Source organism: Nannospalax galili, unplaced genomic scaffold (genome assembly GCF_000622305.1).
Source record: "Nannospalax galili isolate Female #2095 unplaced genomic scaffold, S.galili_v1.0 scaffold101, whole genome shotgun sequence".
NCBI classification, from domain to species: Eukaryota; Metazoa; Chordata; class Mammalia; order Rodentia; family Spalacidae; genus Nannospalax; species Nannospalax galili.
Window position 1 is genome coordinate 1,326,714 of NW_008345700.1, and position 25,067 is coordinate 1,351,780.

General features: G+C 43.3%; 1 protein-coding gene across 1 annotated transcript in view; it reads right to left on the reverse strand.

The window, feature by feature from the left end:
- Poln (DNA polymerase nu) overlaps positions 1-25,067 on the reverse strand; it is a 206,576-nt gene that overhangs the window by 162,469 nt on the left and 19,040 nt on the right. Inside the window, exons 3-5 of the mRNA XM_017800294.1 lie at positions 12,700-12,779; positions 9,576-10,076; positions 3,831-4,015 (exon numbers count right to left, since the gene is read on the reverse strand). Coding sequence (XP_017655783.1) covers positions 3,831-4,015; positions 9,576-10,076; positions 12,700-12,779 — 766 coding nt within the window. The remainder of the gene's footprint in view (positions 1-3,830; positions 4,016-9,575; positions 10,077-12,699; positions 12,780-25,067) is intronic.

Sequence of the window (25,067 nt, forward strand, 5' to 3'; positions counted from 1 at the left end):
AAGATTTTGGCCTCAGGAATTTGGGGGTTGGACTGGCCCGGCCGGGCCCAGGAAAGATGCTGATCTAGGACAGGTGGTGGCTGTGCCACCCAGAGATGCAAAGGAAGATGGGGGCGGGAAGCGGTCCCAAGGGCTCCTGGGGTTGCACTGAAGAGCTGGGTTGGTCCAGAGAGAGGCCTGTGGGTCAGAGAGAGGCTTGTGGGTCGTGCAGGCCCAGGGAAGCAGAAGGAAGTGATTCAGAACTTTTGATCTTGTAAACATATTATAACCAATAATAGCAAGGCATCATTATATAACACATATACACCTCAATTAACTTAACTAAGGTGAGTGTTATTTCTTATCTGCAGTCCATAGTGACATAGTGACACTTGGACTCAAGAGGCTGAGGAACATGTCCCAGGGCTTATGTCTGAGAAAAGCCTCAAGTTCTGCAGCTCTTTACAGAGCACACACACTGGACCGGGCCCCAAGCTGCTCTCTACCCAGTTCTCCCAGAGCCACTCCAAGCATCCCATCTGTCAGCACTCTGAGTCCTTCCCTCTACCACCTCACTGTGCCATTCCACCCAAATCCTGGTCATAGTGTTCCTCCTTGTTCACCCTTCTCCCATAACTTGTGTGACCTGCTTAAGGGCTGTTCTGAGGGAGTGGCCCTTCTGAGTCTCTGTGCATGCCTGTCCATAAACCTGGCACAGAAGGACCCACATGTGCTGGATTGCAGCTCTCCCATCACCTCCTGAGTTCCTGAATGTGGGGTTCATAATGGCTCACCTTCATCAGATGTTTGCAAATGCCATGATAACCCTTCACAATGTTGCTTCACCAAAACCTAATCACAGTCTTAGGAGGCAAGCATTCCATCCAGTATCCAGAGGAAGGGTCTTGGGCTTGAAAACACTACATCTAAAGGTGGCAACCTTGGGGTCTAAGACTATATTTCTCTGCTTGCAGAGGATAAACCCTAAGCCACCAAACCATAAGTCCCTCTTCATGGCAAAAGTTCATTAATATATGAAAAAGGCCTCTTGAGGGGGCTGGAGAGATGGCTTAGTGGTTAAGAATACTGGTTGTTCTTGCAGAAGACCCGGGTTCAAATCCCAGCACCCACATGGCAGCTAACAACTGTCCACAACTCCAGTTCCAGGGGATCCGATAGCCTCTTCTGTCCTCTGCGGGCATTGTACAACACAGGTGCATTTACCTACATGCAGGCAATACATGCATACACATAAAATTTTTTTAAAAAAGAAAAAAGCCTCTTGATAGGAGTGAGGTAGGAAGAAAGCAGGCAACTGGGTGATGTATAGTTGGACTTTGCTTGTCTGGCTCCATAGGCACATTCTCAGGTATTGTGAGTGTCATGTGGCCTTGGTTTCTTTGAACAGGAGGCCAAGTTGATAGAGAGGGCAAAGTGACAACAGCACCAGGTCTTGGCTTGGAAAGGGACATGCAGTGGGAGGGAAGAGTAGAAAGGAGTGAGGAATGAAGGAGGAGAACAGAGTTCATGGGCCTGTCAAATCGTGAAACACATCCTGGAGGAGGTGATCTACCAGCTGCACTCTCCTCCCCTAGGGAGACACTCAGGCTGGCTGAGTCTGTCTTGATGGAGCAGACAGCAGAAGAGCATCCTGTGGACCAGGAGGTGACTCACAGTGACTCATAAGCACTTGCCACACAAGCATGAGGACCAGAGTTCAGATGCCCAACACTCTTGGAAATGCTGGGTGACTGGCCTGTAGTCCCAGAACTTGGCAGACAGGCATCCCCAGCATAAGCTGGCTAGCTAAACTAGCCAGAATCAGTGAGCTCCAGATTTAGTCACAGATGATGGCTCAATAAAGTGGACAGCAATGGAGAAAGACACCTAACATTAACTTCAGGCCTTCACACACATATGCACATGCACACATATCCACACCCAGAACACTTATAAACACATGCACACACCACATAAACACACGTGCAAAAAAATTTTTTTTTTTTGTCTTTTAGAGACAGGATCTCCCTGAAGCCCCAGCTGGCCTGGAACTCACTATGTAGACCAGGCTGGCCTTGAACTCAGAGAGATCTGCCTGCCTCTGCTGGGACTAAAGGTGTGTGCCACCATGCCCGGCCAAATTTTTACAAAAATATATTTATGGGGGCTAGAGAGATGGCTCAGCAGTCAAGAACATGGCTGCTCAAGGTCTGGGGTTCGATTCCCAGCACCCACATGGTAGCTAACAACTGCCAGTAATTCCAGTTCCAGTAGATCTGATGCCCTCTTCTGACCTCTGCAGACATTGCATGACACAGGTGCACTTACATACATGCAGGCAATACACGCATACACATAAAATAAAATTTTTAAAACTCAAAATATATATTTATGTATAATTTATTATGATTTTAGCTTCTTTTTTTTTTTGGTCTTTTTGAGACAAGGTCTCCCTGTAGTCTCAGCTGGCCTGGAGCTTGCTATGTAGACCAGGCTGGCCTTGAACTCACAGAGATCTGCCTGCCTCTGCCTACCAAGTGCTAGGATTAAAGGCCTGCATCACCACACCTGGCTTTTTAAATTCATTTTTAATCCTAAAAATACTATTATAGAATTAGGATTATTATCTCCAATTTTATGGTACTTGAGGTACTTAGTATAATTTTCCTAGAACTTAACATTCATTCGACGATGCTGAATAAATATTGATTACTTGTTCTACAGTATTGCTCTTAGTTGTGGGGTCATAAAAATAAAAGAAACAAAAAGTCCTACCCAAACCCTCAACAAGCCTAGGAGTATACATACAGTACACACAATAAGATACATGAATGGTGTTGGTGGAGGACATCACACAGTGGCAGGTATTAAAATGTGAAAAGTGCTGGTATCAGGTATTACAGAGAAATGTGCAGATGGGCTTGTGTATGGTGTTAGGCTCAGGTGCTGTTTTATCCAGGTGTTCAGAGAAGGCCTGGCTAACAACAAACTTGAAGATATGAAGGACAGCATGACAGAATTTAGTTGGTGAAGGAAAGCTCTTCAGAGAAAACTTTAATAAATATGAAAAGTGACAAAAAGGAGAGAGCTAGAAAAATCACTACCATTTGAGCCACAATTAAATAAGGTTCATTTGGCTCACACTTGCAGCTGCAAAGTCCAAAGAGCATGGTGCTGGCCTGGCTGGGGCCCACTGACAGCATCGCAACGTGGTGAAGAGGAAAGGGAGCCAGCTATGAGCAGAAGGGGCCAAGCACATGATGGCCTCACTTATAACAGCACACTACTATTGGCACTCACTCTTGAGAGATGCAACCCACTTTGCAAGATCAGCACTAACCCATTCAGAAGCGAGGAGCCTCCATAACCAACCCCCATCTACGGGGCCCTTCTCTTAAGGGTTCACCACCACAGAAAGGCCATCATCCTGGGGACCAAGCCTATGGCAGAAAGACCAGTGGGGCACAAACCACAGCAAGCCAGGTCTTCACACACAGGTGCTCTTGGATGGCACTCCTGTTGGCAGGCAGTACTACCTCATGCAGCACTGAAGGGGAGGGACCTGGAGTAGGGAAAGTCACCTGGAACTGGGGCAGTGGCAGTGGGTTTTCAGGACTGCAGATGAGGTTCCCCTCCAACCTCTCACTGTGAAGTTGTCCTAGAACAGGAAATGGCAGCAGTTTCCACTCTCCATTCCAGAAGCTCTGGAGGAGGGGACTAGTGCTTGCATGGGTTTCTGTCTTTAAAATCCTTTATTTTCATGTGTTCATACAAAATGTCTAAAAGAGTAAATAATTAAAATTGGAGCTTGGGAAGCTTTACATTTCCTCTGATGAGTAAAGATTTCTTACCTGGCAAACAGTCTATGTGCCTCTTGTTTTTGGCCCCAGAGAAAGGAATGTTCTGTTTGTATGTAGATACAGTGGTCTGCCAAGTCCTGTCCCAGGGCACCACCACAGACGAGGGGGCTCAGAGGACTGCTGTCTACATGGCTCCTTAGCAACATCACAATCCCTTTAACAGAGGAAGTCAGAACCTATGAAAACACAGTGGTATGTTTCCAAATTAAGCAGAGACACACCTATTCAGGCAAGATGAATTGCTTTATGATGACAGCAAGCTAGAGACAATGGAGTAAATCTTTTAACTAATGAAACCCAAAGGTGGCCATTTAAAATCTTTGTATGATTGTGTATGTGTGTGTGTGATGCCTATATATAATGTGTATGTATGATGTGGGTATGACATGTGTATGTATATGAGGCATGACATATGATGTATGATGCATGTGCGTGTTCTGTGTGTACGCCGTGTTGTGTGATGCACGTGTGTATGATGTGTATGTATGTACATGATGTGTGTGCACAATGTGTATATGATATATGTGTATGATATATGTATATGTATGTGTATGGTATGTGTATGATGTGTTTGTGTATGATACATATGCATGATGTATCTGTACATGATCTGTCTGTATTTGTATATAAAGTGGCTGTATATGATGTGTCTGATGCATTTACGTGATGTGTGTGTACCCTGTGGTATGCTGTGTGCATATGGTGTGTCTGTGTCTGATGTGTGTGTGATATGTGTACAATGTGTGTATAATGTGTCTATGTATGCTGTGTGCATATGATGTGTCTGTGTATGCTGTGTATATATGTCTGTGTATGATGTGTATATACGATGTATGTATATAATGTGTGTATATGATGTATATACATGATGTCTGTGTACAATGTCTGTGTACGATGTGTGTATGTATGATGTGCGTGTGCACATGCTCGTGTGAATGCTGGGGTGGGCATGCCATGGTGCTGATCTTCACCTTCCAAGCCATTTGAGACAGGGTCTCTTGCTGCCTGCCACTGTGTATTCCAGGCCAGTTAGTCCCTGAGCTTCAAGGGATTCTCCTGTTTCTGCCGCCCATTGCCCCACAGAAGCCCTCTGCCATGTCCAGCTTCACGTAGGTTCTAAGGGTCTACACTCAGGTCCTCATGCTTGCTTTTAAAGGACCTGAGTCATCTCCCCAGTAACAAAGTGATTTTAAGACAGGGTCATCTATGTAGTCCAGGCTGGCCTAGAACTCTTGATCCTCCCTGCCTCAGTCTCCTGAGTACTGGGATTATAGGTGTGCACTACCACACCTGGGTTTCACTTTCTACTCAACAAGATATCCTTCAAAAGTAGAAAGCAATGTGTTTAGGGGCTCTAATCCTTGATCTGGTTCTTAAATGATTTTAGGGTTATCTCTTCACAGGGGAGAATGTTAGAGTAGCCTTGATCAGAGCTCTGTGGGGGCCCATCAGGGAAAGCTATTTCTCTGGTCTGGGTGGAGACCTAACATTCTAAGCTACCCAAAACATAAAAGTTAATACTGCTGGGCCGGTCAATCACCTGGCTAAGGGACCATCTCTCAAAGTAGGTGGGTTCTCCATAAGCCACGCTAAAGAGATAGGAGAAATAATTATCCCTTTAATGAAATAATGTGCTTTTTCTTCCCAGAAGTCCTGCCCCTAGTGCAGTGATGCAGCTTCATAAGCCTGCCCACTTTTCTTTTTTATGCTTTTATTAATTCTTTGAGCATTTCACACAAGCATACAATAGATTTTTTTGACATACTCCCCCTAACTCCGCCTCCAACTCCTCCCAGATCCTTTCCCATCCTCCTGTGCTGTCCTGACTTTATTATAACCCACTAAATCTAATTTGTGCTGTCCATATACTCCTGAGTGTGGGGTCAGTCACAGGAGCATGGCTGACCTACCAGTGGCCACATCCTTAAAGAAAATGAACTCTCCCTCCCCCAGAAGCCATCAACTGTCGACCGTGTGCCTCAGCTTAGGGGTGGGAGCTTGTGAGCCCTCCCCTCTCCATGCTGGAACGTTGACTGGCTTGATCTTGTACAGGCAAAGGCAGTCCTGCCATGTCCAGAAGATACTATTTCACTCTGGTCCTTCCTGACTCCGGCTCTTACAACCTCTCTGCCCCCTTTTCTGTGATGGTCCCTGAGCCTGGCAGGGAGGAGGGTGTGATAGAGATGCTCCCTTTGTGGCTCAGCACTCCACAGGCACTCAGCTCTGCATTTGGACCAGGTGTACACTTTTGCTCTAAGCACTGTCCACTGCACAAAGAGACTCCTCTGAGGTCTGAGAGCTGCGCTGGTCTGCAGGTGCACAGAGAGGAATTTAGAGGGCAGTTCTGCTTCTTCGAGTTACTCAGAAAAGTTTAACTTTTCCTTTTCTTTTTTCTATCTCTGCTCTAAGATTGCTTTCCCTAACACTTTGGGCTTCACTCTCTAGTCTCATTCTCCAACATGTGGCCGCTCATAGGCTCCATGCTGGCCTAACTCCAATGCTATGGCTTTCTCTCTTCCTCTTTATGCCACCCCTTAGAGCCTGCCTGCCCTGGGATCTTGCTTTTAAACTCTAATAAAACTGTCCTTGAGGAAAAAAAGACAAAAGCTTTCTTACAAAACAAAACATAAAAAGAGTCAACACAATTTGCATTGAACTGGATGTTTGCAGAAACTGACAATACAATGCTAAAATTTATTTTATGTCATTTTATTTGGTCTTTTTGAGACGGTCTCCCTGTAGCCCCAGCTGTCTTGGAACTCACTATGTAGACCAGGCTGGCCTTGAACTCACAGAGATCCGCCTGCCTCTGCCTCCCGAGTGCTGGGATTAAAGGCCTGCGCCACCACCCCCGGCACAATGCTAAAATTTATTTGGAAATGCAAGAACTATCATAACCAAAATGATATTGAAATAGATTAACCCATTGGAAGAGTCAAACTTTCTGATTTCCTAATTTGTTAAAAAGCTCAGAAAATAAGGCAGTAAGATTTCTAGCACTAGAAAGAACCAAAGATAAAAGGAGAGTCAAACATCCCGAAACCAACCCTTAGCGTACTTACAAAAATTCTTATTTATTATTTTTTATGTGTATGCGTGTATTGCTTTCATGTAGGTAAGTGCAGCTGTGTTGTGCAATGCCTGTGGAGGACAGAAGAGGCTGTCGGATCCCCTGGAACTGGAGTTATGGACAGTTGTTAACTGCCATGTGGGTGCTGGGATTCAAACCCAAGTCTTCTGCAAGAACATTCAATGTTCTTAACTGCTGAGCCATCTCTCCAGCCCCCTTAGCGTTCTTATAATCCTAACATTTGAGCTGAGGCAGGAGGATAATTATGAGTTTGAGTTCAAGGCCAGCCTGGGCTATATAGTAAGACCTGGTCTCAAACAAAACAAAACAAAAACAACAGAAAAGATAAACAGAAGCCAACTGATTTTTTCTCTATAGCCAATTGATTTTCAATAAAATTATTACGACGGTTAACTTCATTGTCAATGTGACTAAACTTAGAACTACCATGGAAACACTCTGGGTATGTCTATGAGAGTGTTCCCAGAAAGATCTGGCTGAGCAGAGAAGACCTGTTCTGAATGTGGGTGACACCATCCCATGGGCCGGGGTCCTGGACTGAATATAGTAAAAAGAAGAAAGTCAGCTAACACCGGCACTCACCTCCCTCTGCTTCTGACTGTGGATGCAATGTGACCAGCTGCCTCAAGCTCCTGCCACCACACCTTCCCCACCATGAAGGACTGTACTCTCAAACTGTGAGCAAAATAAACCCTTCCTTCCTTAAGGTGTTTTTGTCAGACATTCTGTCACAGCATCAAAAATGTAACAAACACAAGTACTAAGAAAATTCAGTGAGCACTGTTGAAACAAGTGTTTTCAAAAATGGAATTGGGACAATAAATCACATGCAAAGGGTGAATTTCTGCCCCTATGTCACAGCCTATAAAAAAGATTGACTACACTGGCGCGGTGGCACATACCTTTAATTCCAGCACCTGGGAGGCAGAGGCAGATGGATCTTTGTGAGTTTGAGGCTAGCCTGGTCTACATAGTGAGTTCCAGGGCAGCTGGGACTACAAGGAGATCTTGTCTCAAAAATATTTTTTTTAAAAAAGAACATACAGATATATGAAGATACTCAACCCCAGTAGCAGTGTAGACAAATACAAATTAAAACAAGAAGACACCATTAAAAAAAAGATTAATTACAATGGATCACAGATTTAAATATAAGAGCTAAAACTACAAACACGTAAGAATAAAACTAGAGCAAATCTTAATCCAGGACAGAAGCAGTGAGTGTGTATGTATGTGTGTGTGTGTGTGTGTGTGTGTGTGTGTGTGTGTAGTACATGCACATGACTGTGTGGGACATACAGAGGCCAGAGCAAGACGGGAATCTTCCTCAGTGGCTCTCTGTTACTGCCTTGAGGCACTATCTTTCACTGAACTGAAAGCTGGCCATCGTGGTTACACTGGCTGGCTGTGCTTGTCTTTGCCTCCTAATTTACAGGCATGCACAGCCATGCTAGCTTTTTCTTAAGGGCTGGGGATTTAAGATCAGGTCATCATGCTCATAAAGCAAGTACTCTCACCCACCAAGCCACCCACCTGAGCCACCTCCTGAGTCCCAAAGCATTCTGAATAAAATAACAAAAGCAAAGCCTTTGGAGTTCTTCAAAGTTTTTTTTTTTTCTTTTTCCCTAAAGACACTCTCAAGAAATTTGAACAAAAACCAGACCACAGATTTGGAGACCTGGAAATCATAGATCTTATTAGGGACTTGAATGATATAAAGAACATGCAAAGAACTCTTACAGGGGTCTGTGAAATGGCTCAGCAGGTTAAGGGACTTGCTGCCAAACCTGACAACCTAAGTTCCATTTCCGAACCCTCATGGTAGAAGAGAACCTTCCCCTCCCAGTTGTCTCTGACCTCTATATGTGTGCACGTCCTCCTAAGCAAATACATAATAAAACTCTTATAGATCAAAACAAGAATACAAATATCCCAATTTTCAAATGAGGAAAAATTCTTGGAATTTCACCAAAGAAGATATACCAATAGCCAGTAAGAGCATGAAAAGATAGTCAATACCACCAGTATTGAGTAAGTGCAATTCAAAAGTACAATGAGGGGCTGGAGAGATGGCTCAGCAGTTAAGAACATTGACTGTTCTTGCAGAAGACCCAGGTTCAAATCTCAGCACCCACATGACAGCTAACAACTGTCTGTAACTCCAGTTCCAGGGGATACAACAGTCTCTTCTGTCCTCCGTGGGCCTTGCACGACACGGGTGCACTTACCTACATGCAGGCATAACATTCATACACATAAAGTTTTTTTAAATTTTTTAAAAAGTACAATGAGATACCACTTGTACCCACTGGAATGGCTAGACTAGGAAAGACAAGTCCTGTCAAGCGGGGGGAACGTTTGAATCCTCGTATCTTGGATGTAAAACTGCTCCTCCAGAAAGCAGTTTAGCAGTTGCCTAAGAATCGATGGACACTACATTGTCTGTCAACTACTTACCATAGAAGAGGAGAGGAAGGCTTCAAATCTTATTCCTAGCTCTCCTATCAAAATCAGAAAGGGGACTTGTTTTCAGATGAGATCTCACTATGTTCTCCAGGCTGGTTCCTGATTCCAGGGTTCAAGTTATCTTCCTGCCTCAGTCTGTCAATTGCTAGTACCACAAGCTTGTGCCACCATGTACTAACCTGGTTGGCTCTGAGCTGCGTGGAACCATCCTTGTACATCAGTGTCACTACCAGGGCTGCAGCCTGCTTGAGAACATCCATCAGCTGGACTTTTGCCAAATCATCCAAATACCTAATATCACAAAGCTGTTTTCCAAATGCTCCTGAGTCCTCAGAGTTCAGATGGGTCTCAGCCTCGTTGGTATCATCTTCCAGTGCCACATGTGTATTTGTTTTCTCTAATGAATTACTATATGTAATATGCTTTCTTTTAAGATTCATGCTTTCCTTTCTTCCTTTACTTATATTTTCCTTCATGAAATGCTTTCTCTTATATTTCATTTTCTGTAAAATTGAAGCTTCCTGATTACATGGGGGAATTATACCACTGGAAAGAGTTAAAGAGCTAATGTTCTTCTGTACTTGACCAGCAGCCAGCTGACCCGTGAGCTTAGTAATGGAGGACTGAGGAGCGAGCTCAATGGATCCTCTCGATGTCTGGCTTATTAAAGAGTTATGGTTCTGCAGAAAAGAGCAAAGTATTTTATTACAATATAGATTTATAGGACAGGTCTATAAACCAAACCGATACAGCTTGACTAAGATAATGTGAGCACATTACATTATCTGTGATCATTCTCTTTTCATTTCCTGCAGGGCATGCTGGGCAAACGCTCTACCACTGAGCCATCCCTCCAGGCCATATCCATACTTTCCAGCAAAGCTACACAGCGTCTTTCTGAACTGTGAACAATTGAATGCTGAGGCTAGAGCAGGTAAAAGCTCAACATGCTTCCTGCAGCCTTTGCTGGGCATTGGGCATGTCAGAAGATGCATGCCCAAGAGTGAGAGTCAGTAATTTACAACTCCAAGTAGAGGCCAGTCACAGAGAAAATAAAATTACCAAAACTGTTTGACTATGTTAACTGACCTATTAAATTTAAAAGGGAAAAAACCAAGCTTATCAGCTATTTTTGTCCTTAATCCAGCAATGTGCAATCTTCACTGACAGATCCACAGAACCACTGATGAGGGAGGTCTCTCTACCCATTTCATTAGAAGATTCATTTCCAGTAGTACTTTAAGTGCTTACTTCCAAATTTATAATATACCTTGCTTTGGACAACTGTACATTAATATTACTTTTTAAATTTTTTTCCTTTCTATTTTTAAGCACTGAATAAACCCCCCACCCCAAGGGTTTTTCCTTTCTGTTTTTTAAGCACTGAATAATTTTATTACTTTTTAAATTTTTTTCCTTTCTATTTTTAAGCACTGAATAAACCCCCCACCCCAAGGGTTTTTCCTTTCTGTTTTTTAAGCACTGAATAATTTTATTACTTTTTAAATTTTATTTTTACTTTATGTATATTGAGTGTTTCGTCATGTATAAGTGCACCACATCATGCAATGCCTGTGGAGGCCAGAAGAGGGTGCTGGATTCCTCTGGAACTGTAGTTACAGACAACTGTTAGCCACCATGTGGGTGCTGGGAACCGAACCCAAGTTTTCTGCAAGAGCAGCCAGCCAGTGCTCTTAACCACTGAGCCATCTCTCCAGTTCTAATATTACTTTCAAAGTAATTTTGAAAGAAAATATTTTAACTCTTGGTCATATGCTAGGGAAAATTTAACATTTATATTCATATTTTTACTGCAGAGAAACAGTTTTCAAGAACAGACTCTTAGGCATAAAATTATATTGATTAAAAACTCCATGGAGGAGTTTTCAAGAAAAGAAATTCACTAAGAAAAAAAAATATAAGATTTCAGACTATTGAAGATCTTACTAGTGTTTTTTTTTTTTTAAAGATGATTGTGGGTATTAAATTTCCAGAGAGTGCTTTGAATCATAATGAATATATTTAAATTTTGGTATGACAGTTTAAAAAATGTCAATATTAACAATATGCCAGAAATCATGTCCTTTGAAACTTTTAAAACTTGTGCTGAACGTTTTACATTTCAACTTTAAAGTATTTCAGAAAGTATACAGCTTTTCAAAATTCTTGGGCCAAATAATCACCCTTCCAACACAAGAGATCAGTCTCCTCCTTGTCCCCATTTACAGAAGTTAACTTTAAATTAGGCTGGAGGCTGACAACTGGCTCAGGGTAAAGGCATCTGCCACCAAACCTGACAGCCTCAGTTCCATCTCCAGGACCCACATGGTGGAAGGAGAGAACCAACTCCTGCAAGTTGTCCTCTGACTCCCACACTCATGCTGTAGCACATGCATGCCATGCCCCCCCAATCCCCCCTACACAAAATAAATAAAATGCAATAAAAATTAAACAGCTCAAAAAATAAAACTAGGGGGGCTGGAAAGATGGCTCAGCGGTTAAGAGCACTGACTGCTCTTGCAGAGGATCCGGGTTCAATTCCCAGGACCCACATGGTGGCTACGAACCGTCCTTAACTCCAGTTCCAGGGGAATCCGAAGCCCTCTTCTGGCCTCTGTGGAATTGCACAACATGGGAGCACTCACATACATGCAGGCAATACACTCATACACATAAAATAAAAACGATAAATAAAATAGTTTTAAATGTCTATTATTAAAAAAAAATACTAGGTTAGAACCTGAACACACACAGTTTGCTCCCATCTCCTATGCCAGGCCTTCAGTGACACAACTTCTTTTTCCTGTCCAGCCCAAACTGCTCAACTCATCCACTATGGCCTTTATATCTTGAACTAGTTATTTCTTCTGAAGTTCCAAGCATTTTTCTCTTAGCCCTTCAGAATTCCCTGGTGTTCTCACTCTCTAAAGGTAAGACCCTAGGTCTACACACCTCCTTATCACCCACTACATTCCAACTCAGATGCAATTTTAATACTTCACAAAAAATCCCAAATTCCTGCCCCGACTCCTCAGACACAAAAACTGCAGCAGCTCTGAGGCTGGGTTAGAGTCCCTCCTCCTGGCCTCAGAGGATGCTGAACTTTGCTATAACAGCACTTAATGCACATATGGAGCAGGTTTGTGGTTCCTTCTGTTGCTGTCCCATGTCACGTGCCACCCCCCAAAGTCCAAATCAAACCCTGTGGTCCTGGAGAATAGGAATTTTATTTAAAGCATTATAGCCAAGTGTTCAGCATGCACCAGGATGCTTCATGGTGTGGTAACAAATGGGGTGTCTTACCTTTGTTTCTAGTGGTTCATTCTTCCCATCTTCGGAGAGCATTGAGTACTGGACACTGGATTTGTCTGTCATTTTTGAAGCTTTAGAAAATAAAACATTAAAGTTGAAAAATAAATTATAAAATTAGCCAAGCTTTGAAAATAGCCTCTATAGTCATACTAGTTATCCATTACCAGCACAACTGAAATGCATAGGACCATTGCAGCAAGTGGTTATGTAAAGTGTCTTCCAACTGACTGAACACAGATCTGTGCAATCATGAAACTCTTATTTATGAACACTTGGAATTTGCACTGAATACTTGATTTTGAAAATTCAAAGTCAGTATTTCATAGACATCTTAAAAGTATTCAAGTTTTGAGGCAATTGTTGTGTTGAATAATCGTGCATTAGAACAATCAGAGGCTCAGGGAAACATTACTGATACAAACACCTAATTTAGACTTTAATTTTAATAAGCCTCAGCTGGGAGCCTCATAGATGGCTCAGTTAGTAAAGCATTTGCTGTGCGAGCCTGAGGACTCAAATTAAATCCCTAGAAACCAAAAGCCATGTGTGGTGGCAAAACTTGCTATCCCAGTGCTGGGGAGGTAGAGGCAGAGGGATGCCTAGGGCTCACTACATCTAGGCTAGCCTATCATCATGCCCCAGGTCCAGTGGGAGACCTTGTCTCAAGAAAAAGGTGAACAGCTAGCTCCTCAGAAATGACACCCAAAGTTGACCTCTGGCCTACATATGCACACACATGTGCACACGAAAATAACTCAATAAGCCTGGGCTAAGTGGTAAAGGATGGAACTAGGGTTCAGTCCCAGGCAGTGTAACTGGGACAGCTGTGCTCTTAGCCACTTTGACAGATGTTTCCTCTCTAGCAGCAACAACCACCAAGAAATGCACATGGGGGAAAAGATTTCATTTACAACAGAAAAAAATGACTAAGGATACCTTTAACAGAAAACGTTCAACATTCTCAATAATGAAAACTTAAATTCTTATGCAATGACATAAAACATGACCTTACAAATGAAAAGATGGGCTGGAGAGTGGGGCACAGTAGTCAAGAGCACTTCCTGCTCTTGCAGACCTAGGTTTCATTCCAAGAACCTACATGGTGGCTAACAACCATCTATAATTCCAGTTCTAGGGGATCTGATGCCTTCGTCTGGCCTCTGTGAGCACTGTACATATGTGGTGCACTTACATATATGCAGGCAAAACACTTCATACACATAAATAAAAATAAGTAAATCTTTTTTAAAACAAGTGGAGGGGGTTGGAGAGATGGCTCAGGTGGTTAAGAGCACTTGCAGAGGACTCAGGTTCAGGCTCTAGTAACCACATGGCGGCTAACAAATGTCCATAACTCCAGCTCCAGGGGATCCAATACCCTATTCTGAACTCTGAGGGCACTGCACAATATGGGTGCATTTACATATATGCCAGCAATACACTCATGCACATAAAATAAAAATAATAAAATATTTTAAAAACAAGTGGAAAGACAGCATTAGAATATGTATAAAATGTTATATTTTTTCAAAATATACATTTAATCTAGTTCCAATTACACACCTACAGGGATATTTGAACTTAATAATTTCAAAATGAATGTGAAAACTAAATCCCTGATAAAAGATAAGTTAAAAAAAATAAAGGAACTGCCATGCTAGATTATCAGAACATACTTTAAAGGCACTATAATTAGATCCACATGGTATTGAAAGGGAACAGACCAAAGGACCTCTGGAGCAGAATAGCCAGCTGCTCCAGGTAATGTCAGCTACACCCTCCTTTCGTTCCCAGGTCAATTACCCTAGCAGGACAGAGACTGTGCTCCTTGCCTGTCACAAGGAGACTGGAATGACCAGTGGCTTTAGCTTGAAATTGAATGGCAGTCTTCTGTGCCCTGGGTGGGTTTCCCTCTGGGAGTCAAGGCCTGGACAACAGAGGTGTGATGAACACACTCTTCCTAAACGGTCACTGTGAGTAATGATTTCTAGCTTTTGATTACCACACTAGTGACTACATCTTGGGGACATGGTACCAGCAAGTCACTGTTGTGCCAGTATACACTATACTCTGGAAACTACTATTCACTTCAAGATGGTCCCAGAGTTATGCCTCCATGGACCATTCTGCTGTCAGGCTAGCAGCTTCTGGGTTTTGGCTGTGAGGGGATGGGTGGGTAGCACTGTTATGTATACACTGCTGCGGCCCCTCTCTGTATACTGATCCTGTGTCAGTAGATAAGTGCTCTGGGAGCCTTGGAAGATGGAGCTGACAGAGGCCCTGAGAATGGGAAAAGAGAACCCATGCCTAGAACACGCGTTGATTTGGTCCAGATGAGTCACTAGGTAACTGCACATGCTGGCATGTATCTGTGGTCCAGTTGCTTGGGAGGCTAAGGTGGAAAGATACTTAAACAAGACTAGCCTTGGCCACACAATGAGACACCATCTCAGAAAAAGAATTTCAGAGCATAGGGACTTCAGTGTGGCCAATCTGCCACCAAGTGACCGTTCCCAAAAGATGATGCCACTGGGAGCTCTGAGCTCAGTCTCTGCAGTTGGAAGAGAAACAGCTAAATCAGTCCTGGTGAGAAGGTCCATGCACAACCTCTACCCCCAAATAACCTATCCCATGGTTAACAAAGTAACCATGTATCAACACTGAGACATAATACACTGAGACTAGAATGTGTCAATTGGCCTCGGCAGTGGATGTTCACAGGTGGGAGATACTTTAATTCATCCCATGGATCTACCCATTTGCTTTGCCTCAAGAATTCTGAGCCAAATGTTCTGATTTTTCTTATTCTAGGTCCCTGGCCAACAAGTCAAGCCACTCACCTTTGTCTACAGGTCCCAGGGTCTTTTAACCTTAGTGCCACTTCCATACAGTGGATGGCCAAGCATTCCACCTGAAGTTTTGCCCTTTGGATTTACCAGGGTGCCTGAACTGGGCTGTGGTGCATCTGCAACCAGTCTGGGCTGTGATTACATACTGAGTATTATGAGTATCTACATACTGAGATAAGGCACTGTAAACCAAGCCCTGGGGGTTTGAGCCAACTGCTCAGGCAGTTGGTAGTGCCTACTAGCCTGCTTGTACCCAATACCAAATAAATCACTTTCCAAGAGGAGGATTGCTGCAGGCCCTCCTCTTGAAGTTGTAACAGAACCAGCCAATGCTGGATCATTTGGGCTTCAGTTATTTGATGTCCTCATAGTCTCCATCACCATCTCTGCAAGAACCAGTACTATGGCAGGAGTCATTTGTTGCTTTAATTTTTCAGAGGACTTATGATTCTTTGCTGTCAATTAATGACATTGCCTTGCTCCAGTCTTTTGGAGTCTGAATTATGATTCTCCTTGGGCCTCGCCATAAATGCCACAGAATTTTTTCCACCTCTAACACCACAAAGTCTGTTGTGCTGGCAGTGCATATGGCAGGCTACTTGCTGCGCTGCCTGGACATGATCAGAGGCCTCACATGAAGCAGGTAGCTTTTGATTGCTCACTGTATGAGCTGGGAAACTATTCCCAACTGTGGAATATACTACCTTTACTCCCTGAGTGCAAACATTTCTATCAGCTGCTGGTGTGTGTGTGGGGGGGTAATGCATAATCTGCCCCTTTCAAGGGGATATCCTATCACATCCCATACCACTGAATTCCCAAAAACTTTAGCTATGTGGGCCTCTGAATCACTGTAGGGTTCATCTCCCCTCTGTTGCACAGCAAGACCCCCAAGAGATGACATTTCTTATTTGTGCTGTTGGATTAGCATGTTATCAAAACACTTCCTAACAGTCATGGGGCAAGGTGCAGGTTTATACTGTCCGCCCCAAGTGAACATAAACTATTTGACCTTCCTTTCTAATTCAGATAGGAATGCACTCACCTGATCAATATTGCACATCACACACCTGAAGCTTTGTCAGTTGTGGGCAACACACCCAGTCAGCAGCTGTTAATTCAGCTATGACTTGGTTAAGTGTCTGTGTAGTCATTCTCCAGGTTCCTGGCACCAGTACCTAACTTGTGAATTAAATGGAAACATCACAGGGACACCTCCAAAAGTTGTGAGGAGGGCACTAAGTCTGCCTATCAACTTAAGCTGTTATGCTTTGAGTTACTGTACTGGCTGGAAAGGCAGTCTCAAAGCCATGTACTTGGGCTTCCTTTCCACTGCCAGGCACTGGTATCTGGTGGTTATTCCAACAAAGTAAATCACTCCAAATGACATCTGGAGACTGGGAAATGGCTCCTGGGTAGGCCCACCTGTGGACCTATTACAGCACCATTCAGTCCAAGGTTCCATTTACTGCCCAGGTCCCCACGTCCTGACTCTAACAGAGGAACCACGATGATACGTGGTCTCTCTTTGTCAATATCAGACCCTGATATTGACAGAAGTACCTCCCCTACCCTGCATATAAGAAAGGCATCACAGTAAATGGCTATAGGTCCCTGTGAGGGAAAGGGTTGGGTAATAACTGCCCAATCACCTGCCATGGAATTATGTGACCCTCCTCCCTAGGAGTCTTGCTCTTTCAGTCTCTTCCTTTTTGAGAGCTGCACCTCTCCTGTGTGTGACAGGCACCACAACCTGGCTTGTTTCAGGATCTCAACACCTGTGGTCTCTCTGGAGAACACCCACTATCAGCCTGTCCACAGAGGATAAGCACCACTGGGATCTGCAATCTCCTTATCGCTTCAGTTAGCAGTGTCCAAAGGGCCTGCCTGTAGAACTCACCTGCTGCGCTCCCCAGCGCTGTGTGATACAGTCTAGCTAGCCAGCATGCTCCCCAGCCCTGTGTGATACAGCCTAGCTAGCCAGCATGCCGACCACTCTGCCTTTTTAGTCCTCTTTTGCCATCTACTGTGCCAATTCCAAAACTTCTGCTTTACTGTATGTGAACCATCACCTGCAAAAGTACTAAGAATCATCTTGGCAGGCTAACATTGTGCCTGGGGACTCTTCTTAGGGTGGTAAGTCCAGTGTCCTGGAGCAGAGCTCCACATCAGTAAGCTCTCTTACCTAACTGTATTCTGCCTTGAACTCACCACAGGACCAGTCCCATGGTCCTTTTCCAGATGCTGCTTGCACATGCTGGGGAGGGTCTGCAGTCCCTCTAGGGTGGAGTCTCTTCCATTCCTGTGCCACTAACTACTGCCTCAGTTACAAACTCAACTTTCATCACCCTGCTTGCAATACTGAAGCAGACCCTGTAAAACACTGGCACAGTGCTAAACTTTGTCAGCCGAAGGTGCTGGAGGAACACTGCCAGAGGAGGAACACCTATTCTTTTCTTGGCCATTGACTTCAGCTCTGGGGAAGGAAGCTGCTCCCTGTCTGCTGCATAGATCTTTCAGAGTTCTCCTTATGCTGTGGTGGCTAAAACCCATCTAGTTAATAATAATGCTTAAACATTCGCTGTTCGAATTACTATGTGGCTTCTGTCCCCTGAATGACTCAGGCACGCTCTTAACAAGTCCAGTTCTGCTAGGCCGTTGTGACTTAATGAATAGAGGTGAGAGAGGTGACACCAAGAAAGAAAATCAACTTGAACTTACGTTGTACGGTACATATAAACTGACAATTTTAGATAAAATGATGTGTGCATAAGTATGCAAAAAAAAATTTTTTTTTTTTGTCTTTTTAAGACAGGGTCTCCCTGTAGTCCCAGCTGGCCTGAACTATGTAGACCAGGCAGGCCTTGAACTCACAGAGATTCATCTGCCTCTGTCTCCCGAGTGCTGTGATCAAAGGCATGCACCACCATGCCTGACCAAGCATGCAAAAATATTAAGGAAAATGTATTATAGACCTCGGGTTTTGTTTCTAAAAAGTTCCCCTGAAGTTATACAAAATAAGAAGTACGCTTCTTATTTTAAAATAATGTTATTTTTCCTTTATAAGTATGAATGTATTGTCTGCATGTATATAAGTGCACCCATATCATGCAATGTCCTCAGAGGTCAGAAAACGGTGTCAGATCCCCTGGAGCTGGAGTTATGGTTAGCTGCCATGTGGGTGCTGGGATTTGAACCCGGGTCCTCTGCAAGAACAGCCAGTGCTTTTAACTGCTGAGCCTCTCTCCACCCCATGTCCTGTTTTCCTAAGACAGAAGCTCCTGTACTGTTCAAGTCAAAGGCCTGAATCTTCAGACATTCAGGTGGTCTATACTCAGATCAGGTACATGGGAAGAACTTCTGGGCTCTTCTGTACACCTGTATGGCAAATCCTCCTTGATCCAGAGACTCTATCTGATACTCCCCCACCCTTCATTCATCTCTCTCCCATCTCACCTGCTCGGACCCCCTCCCACTCCCTGCTAACCTCTCCTCCCTCTTCCCAGTCTTCCTTCTTCTTGCAAGTCTTTTAAAACCTAGATTCTGGCCGGGCGTGGTGGTGCACACCTGTAGTCCCAGCTCTCAGGAGGCAGAGGAAGGTGGATCTTTGTGAATTCGGGGCCACCCTGGTCTACAAAGTGAGTTTCAGGACAGCTGGGGCTACAGGGAGACCCTGTCTCAAAAAGACAAAAAAAAAAAAAAAAAAAAAAAAAAAAAAAGATTCTGCACACAAGGTTAAACACAAGACATCTGTCTGAGTTTGGCTTCTTTACCTTAACATGACTTCCAGTTCCATCCCTTTTTCTGTGAATGATGAACTTTCATTCTTTACAGGTGAACAAGACTCCACCATGTATATATACATTTCCTTTATTCTTCTGCTGATGGGCTCCTAGGCTGATTCTGTAACTTGGCTATTGTGAATAGTGTCACGATATACAGAGGTCTGCAGGTATCTATTGTATGTGGACTTTGAGTCTGCTGGACATATATCCAGAAGAGCACAAGGTACTTCTTTGTTTAGAAAAAGTTCCATACTGACTTCCACGGTGGCTGTACTAACTTACAAACCCAATGAAATGTAGTTTAAGGGTTGCTTTCCCCACATCTTGACACGCATTTGTTGTTTTCTTAACAGCCATTCTGACTGGAGATGGAATCTCAATGTAGTTTTGATCTGCATTTTCCTGACAGCTGACAATGTTAAACACCTTTTTCATGTATCTATTGGTTGTTTATGTCTTTGTTTTGAGACAGGGTGTCCCTGTAGCCCCAGCTGTCCTGGAACTCACTACGTAGACCAGGCTGGTCTTGATCTCAGAGATCGCCTGTCTCTGCCTCCCGAGTGCTGGGATTAAAGGCGTGCGCCACCACGCCGAGCTGGTTGCTTATATGTCTTTTGAGAACTGTCCCAGTTATCTGTCCATTTATGAATTGGCTTAATTTTTTGAGTTTAAAAAATGTATTTGGATACCAAACCTGTTAGAATAGCGAAGATTTTCTCCTATTTTGTAGGTTGTCTCTGCACTCTATTATCCCCCTTGCTGTGCCCAAGCTTCACTTCAGTCTCATCTGTCAATTTTGTTGTTGAGACAGGGTCTTGCTGTAGCCCCAGCTGGCCCAGAACTCCCTCAGTAGACCAGACTGGCCTTGATCTCACAGAAATCCACCTGCTTCCGCTTCCCAAGTGCTGGGATCAAAGGTGTGGGCCACCACACCCCGCCCATTTGTCAATTCTTGCTGATTTCTTCCTACAGTCTTAAGAGTCCTTGTTTATACCTGCATCTTCAAGTGTTTTTTTCCTGCTGTCCCTTAGTAGTTTCAAATCTTACATTAAGGACTTTCATCTATTTTGATTTTAAAAAATACTTGATTTTTATTTTATGTGTATGCGTGTATTGCCTGCTTGTAGGTAAGTGCACCAGTGTCGTGCAATGCCCAAGGAGGACAGAAGAGGATGTGGGATCCCCCAGAACCGGAGTTACAGACAGTTGTTAGCTGCCATGTGGGCGCTGGGATTCAAACCCGGGTCTTCTGCAAGAACAGCCAGTGTTCTTAACTGCTGAGCCATCTCTCCAGCCCTATTTTGATTTTTTTTTTTAAACAGAAGATCTAGTTTCATTCTTCTGCATGTGGATATCCAGTTTCCCCAGAACCAATTGAAGAGGCCTTATCTCTGATGTATTCTTTGCACCTTTGTTGAAAACCAACCAGATGGTTGCTGCTCTGTGGGTTTATTTCAGCATCCTTGATTCGAGTCCCTCCGTCTGTGTCAGTACCATGCTGTTTGTTATTAGGGCTTTGTAGTATAATTTGTGATCTGGTGTTGTGTACCTATACCATTGCTCTTTTTTTTCAGGATTTCATCATCAGTTTTGGGTCTTTTGTACTTTCCTGTTTTTTGATGGTTTCCAGTTCTGCGATGTCACTAGAATTCTGATAGGGATTGCATCAATTCTGTAGATTGCTTTTAGCAATAGTCATTTTCACAGTATTAATTCTGCTACTCAATGAACATGGGCTGTCTTTCCATCTTTTAGGGTCTTCAATTTTTTCTTCAATCCTACCCTTTTCATTATAAAGGACTTTCACCTCCTTGATTTCTAGTTTGGTTTTTCCATTTAAAAAACAAATTTTAGGGGCTGGAGAGATGGCTCAGCGGTTAAGAGCACTGACTCCTCTTGCAAAGGACCCGGGTTCAATTCCCAGCACCCACATGGAGGCTATGAACCGTCCTTAACTCCAGTTCCAGGGGCATCCGAAGCCCTCTTCTGACCTCCGCGGCATTGTACGACACGGGTGCACTCATATATTCAGGTAATACATTTTATGTGTATGAGAGTACTGCCTGCGTGTAGGTAAGTGCACCTGTGTCATGCAATGCCTGCGGAGGTCAGAGGAGGCTGTCGGATCCCCCTGGGACTGGAGTTAAGGACAACTGTTAGCTGCCATGTGGGTGCTGGGATTTGAACCCGGGTCTTCTGCACAAACAAACAGCCACTGTTCTTAACTGCTGAGCCATCTCTCCAGTCCCCCAATTTATTTTATTTTTTTTTAGCATATTCATTACTGGTATATAGAAAAACTACTGATATTTATTTTGTATTTGCTATGCTGATGAAAACGTCTATCAGAACTGTTTTCTGGTGGTCTTTGGGGTTTCTAAGTATAGGATCGTGGACTGCCAATGGGATACTGTGACACTGCCCTTTCCTACCATGTCTTTCTTCAGCTTCTCTCTTGCCTTATTGCTCTGGCTAAGAATTCAAGTACTACCCTGAGTAACGGTGATATGGTCTGTGTTTCAATTCTTTAAGACAAGGTGCCCCTGTAGCCCCAGTTAGCCTGGAACTCACTATGTAGACCAGGCTGGCCTAGTGTCACAGAGATCTGCCCACCTCTGCTTCCAGAGTGCTAGGATGAAAGGCCTGTGCCACTATATGCCTGGCTCTTTTTGGATTTTTTAAAAATATTTATTATTCTTATTTTATGTGTATGAGTGCATTGCCTGCATATGTGTAAGTGCACCTGTGTAATTGCTAAATACTTCCGCTAAATTTTGAGAATAAAGGCAAACATCACTAACTGGATTTTAACAACTACCTCTTGGGGTCTCAAACTTTTATTAATTTATGTTTGTAAAAATATTTTTAATACAATATACACAGTCATCTCTATACTCCAACTTACCCAGTAAATACATGCCTAATCATAGGCACAATCCTACACATAGCACCTAGCCAGCTGACAACCCTAAAAACACCCATACCCCCAGTAACTTGCAAATACTTAGAATAGTATTACTGATTAATAAAATCTCAAAAATCTAAATCAGATGATCTTAACTCTGAATATAAAGGTGTGTGAGTGAAGGCATAAACCTGATCTAAAGTCATACAAGCCTCAACAATGCAACGGCTTAAAGAAAAAAATCTCAGTTTATTCCTTAGTTGGTGGTAGGGCTGTTTCATGAAGCACGCACAGGTCCAGGGTCCTCTGGCATGTTGTTCCACAACTGCCAGGATGGTGTTATCATTTAGACTAGGTTAAAGAGGAACTGTTTGGCGTTCCAGGTAAGCAGGGCAGCTATCGTCCAGCCTGCCTTGGAAATGGCACAGTCCACTTGAGCTCATGCTTTGCTGACAGAAACCTGGGCTTTAAGCACAGAAAGGGTTTTGAGGGATTCTGGGGTTCTGGCAATGTGAGCAGTCACTTGGATTTTCTTGTATTTATTTATTAAGCTGTATTCTAAATTCCTGACACAAAATTTTTGATGGAAAACTTTTTTTTTCTTTCTTTCTTTTCTGGTCTTTTTGAAACAGGCAGGGTCTCAATTATGTAGCTCAGGCTGGCCTCCAACTCAAGAAATCCACCTGCCTCTGCCTCCTGAGTTCTAGGATTAAAAAGCATAGACCACCATACCCAGTCTCAAAGAAAACTTTTAGAATAAAAATTTATGGTTGTTTCAAGTGGATGTAACAGTCCAATCTTTACTGGATGTATGTCCCAAGACACTGCAGATAGCCCAACAGATCAGAAATTTAGACTCAAAGTGATGCATACAACAATTTAACACCAGTTGGCCTTATTTAGTAAATGTTTGTAAAACAAATATTTATATTTTATTCCATTAATTTTTACTTCAATTTTGATATTTGTGGCATGAAATAGATTTCTAGAAATGAAACACGGATTTATAATATTTTTTCTTATAAGAAAAATTACCAAACAGTTCAGTGACAAGAATCCAGGAATTAGCGAACATGAGAGCACATGCCTTTAATCCTAGCACTCGGGAGGCAGAGGCAGGTGGATCTCTGTGAAAGTGAGGCCAGCCTGGTCTACATGGTGAGTCCCAGGCTATGAGATTATAGGGAGACCATGTTCCAAAAAGACCAAAAAAGAAAAAAATCCAGGAGTCAGTCCAAGATCATTCACCAATCAGCAATCCATCTTTAATTCAGATTCATATAAGAACAAAATGGATGGGAATGTGTGGTAGAAAATCCTAAGGTGGCCCCACCATCCCTGCACTTTGGTAATCATGCCTCTTGAATGTGAGACTTACTGGACTGGCATCTAACAACATAGCAGAGGTGACCAGGTGTGTGATCATGTAGCCTGTAATGTCACTCTTGTTTGTGAGACTTTTCTGCTAACTTTGAAAAAGTAAACTGCCTATGTAGGCTGTTATGGAGAAGACCACATAAAAAGGGCCTGAGGGTGCCTACTAGCAAGCAGCCAGACAGAAACTTTCACTCTGAAAGATGAGGATTTGACATCTGTCAGTAACTACATAGGCTTAGAAGAGACTGCTTCTCTTCTCAAACCTCTGATGAGACCTCCATCTGCCTGTAACCTTACAGAGGCTATGCAACAAACGTTATTTTAAGCCAATAAATTTGTAGTACCTTAGCAATATGTGAGAAGCCCTGTGAAAATGCCCATTTTCCAAAGCTAAGAGTACCTGGCAGAAAAATAACACCTTGTTTCCATTATTTTTCTTTTTTATTTATATTTTATGTATGTAAGTGTTTTGCCTGCATGTGTGTAAGTGAACCACGTGCATGCAATGCCTACAGAGGTCAGAAGAGGGCATCAGATCCCCTGGAATTGGAGTTACCCACCGTTGGTAGTAGCCATGTGGGAGCTGGGAATCTAACATGGGTCCTCTGCAGGAGCAGCCATGTTCTAGCCAATGAACTGTCTCTCCAGCCCATGTTTCCATTATCTTTCTAAGAACCTTAACAAAAGACAGGATTTTGAAAGAATGCTTCAGGGCCATGACAAGAGTTCATATGAGATGAACTATCATACAATTACCAGTACAGCTACCAGACATGTATTATTATCCTTATCAGTTTTTGAAGGCAAGTATATTTCCATCTCTGTCAACTTCAGTGTTCTATTTCCTTAAGACAGTCTTACCTGTAGCTCAGTCTTGCCTGGGACTATGTTATCCAGGATGGCCTGAACTTGCAGTGATCTTCCTACCCCAGCTTCCTAAGTGCTTCACTTATAGGCATGTGCCACCATGTCCAGTTTATTATTACTTTTTTAGGTATATGTGTGCATGTGTTCATGTGTCTGGGTGCATATATGTGCATGAGTGGGGAGACCAGAGGTTGATGTGTAGTATCTTCCTCACTCTCCACCTTATTTTTTGAAACAGGGTCTCTCACTGAACCTGGAGCTTGCCAATTTGGCTACAATGGCTGGCCAGCAAGCTCCAAGGATCCTCCTGACTCCACTTCCCCAGAGCTGTAGTTAGTAGCGCACACTGCCAAGTCTGACTTTTTTACATGGGTTCTGGGGGCTCAAACTCAAGTTCTCATGCTTGTAAAACAAAGCACTTTAGGGCTGGAGTGATGGCTTAGTGGTTAACTGCACTGGCTACTCTGGCAGAGGACCGGTGTTTGATTCCCAGCACCCACGTGGCAGTTAGCATCTGTCTGTAACTCCAGTTCCAGGAAGACACCATCCTCCTACCTTTGAGGGCATTACATGACA